Genomic DNA, 4,155 nt, shown 5'->3' with positions numbered 1-4,155 from the left:
TATTTAGCAATTCCTAAAGTGTGAGGGAAAGTGGCTCATAATCTTTGCTTTGCAGTCTCAAATATTGAGCATTTTTATTGGTTTTGGGTTAGTGCCTTGTTTAGTATCTGTCAATAGTGTTTTGCCACATGGTCTGGCCTATGGAGCACGAGGATATGAATACACCTTGTTGAAACGCACCATCTGTTCCCCAGGGATGGTTTGCAGGGCATACCTGGTCTGAGTAGGTGCACAGCTTCGTCACAGATATTGAGACCACATAAAACACATACTTTCTAATTGTTCACACTTTTGAAAATATTGGTACCCTACTGAACATACTTTTTCCATATTGAATATTGGTACCCTATTGAACCACATAAAACACATACCTTCTAATTGTTCACACTTTTTGAAAGTATTGGTACCCTCTCAATCACCCATCACTTATGGTACTTTATGCATTAAAAAGCGACAACAACAGCATTGCCCAAAGATGTATTTTGTCATTGCATCTTAATGTGATGAACCTGGTCTCTCAGGCCAGGAAATGAAGGCACAGAAGATGAGATGGTTTTCAAAACACCATTCAGAAAGCTCGGGCCAGACCAGATACGGACACCAGGAATTTGATCCTCTTGCTTTGGCGGATCCCCTTTGGTGCTGAACCGCAAGCAAGTAGTAATACAGAAACAAAGGCTATTGGGGGGATCAAAAAAGATTATTAACTCAGTTCCCTCTCAGTAAAACGTGTAATTTTATCTTCATTGGAAAGAGAATTGTACAGTCTAGTAAACACTTTTCGTATAACTTGAAGGTTATAATCCGTAGCTGAAGTCTCCCTTTTACTGCAATTCATCAACCTTGATTTTTTCTTAAACTTATTTACAGAAAAATACCTGAAGAGCCCAGGCTGAGGTCTCCTCATGGATGAGGCAAACAGGACATCATTTGTTGCTGAGGAGTCCTCGAACGCCTCAACCAGAGGGAACACCTCAGTAGCAGAGCCGCGTCGGGAAATTCCCATCGTGCACTGGGTGATCATGAGCATTTCCCCACTGGGCTTTGTTGAGAATGGAATTCTCCTCTGGTTCCTCTGCTTCCGGATGAGAAGAAACCCCTTCACCGTCTACATCACCCACTTGTCTATTGCGGACATCTCGTTACTCTTTTGCATTTTTATTCTGTCTGTCGACTATGCTTTAGATTACGAGCTCTCTTCCGGCTATTACTACACAATCGTCACATTGTCGGTGACCTTTCTCTTTGGCTACAACACGGGTCTGTATCTGCTGACAGCCATCAGTGTGGAGAGGTGCCTGTCCGTCCTGTACCCCATCTGGTACCGCTGCCATCGCCCCAAGCACCAGTCAGCGTTCGTCTGTGCCCTCCTGTGGGCACTTTCCTGCTTAGTGACCTCCATGGAATACGTCATGTGCATTGACAGTGAAGGACAGACTCAATCCCGAAGTGACTGCAGGGCGGTGATCGTCTTCATAGTCGTTCTGAGCTTCCTGGTCTTCACTCCACTCATGGTGGTGTCCAGCACCATCTTGGTAGTGAAGATTCGGAAGAATACATGGGCATCCCACTCCTCGAAGCTGTACCTTGTCATCACGGTCTCCATCATCATATTCTCCATCCTCGCCATGCCCATGAGGCTCCTCTACCTGCTCTATTATGAGTATTGGTCGACGTTCAGGAAGTTGCACCACATTTCTCTTCTCTTCTCTACAATCAATAGCAGCGCCAACCCTTTTATTTACTTCTTCGTGGGCAGCAGCAGGAAGAAGCGGTTCAAGGAGTCCTTAAAAGTGGTTCTGACCAGGGCTTTCAAAGATGAGATGCAACTCAGGTGCCCGGAAGACCACACCACCACCACTGAAACTGTGACTGTCGTCTGACAGGTGGAGGAAATTGTGGACAAAAACAGTGGGACGCAGACGAGCTATGGTTTGTACTTGGGATGCAACTGAATATCTCCTAAATACGGTATAGGACACCTTACCCCATATGCACGAGATGCTAATTAATGCTGAGACTGTACTCTTGCGTTGTACCTTCTGGAAATGCCCAAATACATGTTGGAACTCTATCCTTTCTGTAGCTTTCAAAAATCTCCTTCTGTTCCTCTTCAGCTCTCCTAGCAACACTTTCCCACAAACTATAAAAATCACTCCAGCGGGAACGTTTGCATACGTGTACAGGAAAGGGTACAAGTATTTGATGGACCTTGAAAAGGTGAAGCCATATAGCGGGAAGAACATGGGTTTTGGAGTCAGGCTGACTCTGTCCTTTGCTGCTGGTGTGACCTCAGGTTTAACCACCAGGGACCTCATTTCCTCAGTATAAAATGGTAACAGCAATAGCCCATACCTCCCGGGCTTGTGGTGAGGATGAAACGAGAACATGAGGTATGCAAAGCATCTGGCACACCTCAGTGTTAAGAAACCTCAGTCTTTCTGATACCTTTAAGTGGAAGAAGAAATACACATTTCTGTTCTGTAAAGCACAGACACACACAAACACAGACATGCGTACACACATATACACACACGTGTACACACAACTCTATGGTGTACAAACATTGTTACATGTTTTTAAATGTTGAATGTTCTTTCTGTTTGCTACACGAGAACTCTTCATGGGACAACACTTCTATAGAAAACATCTGCAGATGTTATAACCCCTCAACCGTCATATGTTAGAGCATCATTTCCTGTTGTGAGGGAAAACATTTGGCTACCAGTAGAGGAATTTCTCATGGCTTCCCTTCCCTCTGTGGGAATGCTTGATGTAAAGAAAGTCAGTTTTGAAATCTTTTGCTGGATATAAATGTTTATGAATGAAACTTACTTCACGAGTTCATGAGGGCGATCGTGCTTTTGGAAGCTCACCACTCCCCCTGCCCCGCCCTGCCCCCATGAAGTGGGTGATGTATTTATAGCCACAAAGTTCCCGCCTGCAGGCAGGTACAGGGTCCTGAACACATTCTTCTGTCATTCCTGGAAGGAGGCTCAGCAGCAGGGGCTGAGGAGAGTGTGGCCATATCTCGGAGGGAACCCGGACATTTCTCCCAAGACAGATCTTTGCAGGGTTTCACTGGCATCTCAGTGCCCTGCTGCTTGCCTGCCGTGACTTGCGTCTGTACCTTCAGGCACGATGTCCCAGGTTTTAGCTGGGAAACCCATCGTAGCTCATAGACTACGTTGCTGTGTTTGGTTTCCTGCTGCCTCTTCGGGACATCCCACGAAAATGGCAATGCTTCATGTGACTCTGGGGGAGTAAAATGTTCACACCCATAAATCAGCTCAGTAATATTTATATAACTGTGGGTCTCCGAAGGTTCAGAGAAGCCGTGATGAAATGGTTCTCTGTTACCACCTGTTTCTGCTCCATCCTCTTCCTTTGCAGGAAACGGTTGCCTGTAACCATGGGGCCAGCCTCGCTGGGAGCGATGCGCAAGGCTTTCCCACCCAGCCAAACTTGGAGGCAGGAGGCTTTTCAGTGGGTGATGACATCTGATTCAGAGACAAGGCAGCTTGCTTTCAGGAGCCCAGATGGGTGTGGAGCAGTGACATTTAGGATGATCTTATTTTTGATTGAAAACAGAGCATCTTCGCTGGGAAAGAACAGAATATGGAGATCAGAGCCACTCTCCTCTGTTCACCATCGTCTGCCCTGATGCCGCGCTGCCTCTGGGTTAGTGAAAAAGGGATCAACCTCATCTCATCTCAAAGGGATCTTGGTCTCAAAGAGGAACTTAAATACTCTTAGAAATCAGGAAATTCCTACACCGCTGAGACCACTTGTCTCTGGCCATGGCATCTGCCCCGTCTGTGAGCCCCCGCTGCGTCATCTCTCACCCCATCTGGGAGACCCCTGGTGGCCCCGGTCCAGTCACTCTCACCATGTCCCCCTCATTCTCTGTCTCACCCAGGCTGTTGAGCGGGCAGAGAACCCTCCCCATGGTGTGATTAGGGCTCCAGCCAAGGTGCGGTCCTAGCAGGCTGGCCTCTTGTCAGGGCCCCGTGAAGTCTTCCTCCATAACCTGGGCAGCTCTTCCAAACCCCCTCTCTCTCTGAAATCTCTCTGCCTGGAACCTTTCCCCTCACTGTCACTCTCTCTTCACTACCTTCAGTCATAGGTGACTGAAAAAAAAAAGAGTCAAGCCTT

General features: G+C 47.0%; 1 protein-coding gene across 1 annotated transcript; it reads left to right on the top strand.

The window, feature by feature from the left end:
- Window positions 1-905: 905 nt before the first annotated feature.
- MAS1 (MAS1 proto-oncogene, G protein-coupled receptor) lies at window positions 906-1,883 on the top strand. The gene has a single exon (XM_065889210.1). The coding sequence runs from the start codon at window positions 906-908 to the stop codon at window positions 1,881-1,883; it is 978 nt and encodes a 325-aa protein (XP_065745282.1).
- The last annotated feature ends 2,272 nt before the right edge of the window (window positions 1,884-4,155 follow it).

The sequence above is a fragment of the Phocoena phocoena genome, chromosome 12, assembly GCF_963924675.1.
Source record: "Phocoena phocoena chromosome 12, mPhoPho1.1, whole genome shotgun sequence".
Classification (NCBI taxonomy): domain Eukaryota; kingdom Metazoa; phylum Chordata; class Mammalia; order Artiodactyla; family Phocoenidae; genus Phocoena; species Phocoena phocoena.
The sequence above is the reverse complement of the archived record's forward strand: the minus strand, read 5'-3'. Positions and strand labels throughout refer to the sequence as shown.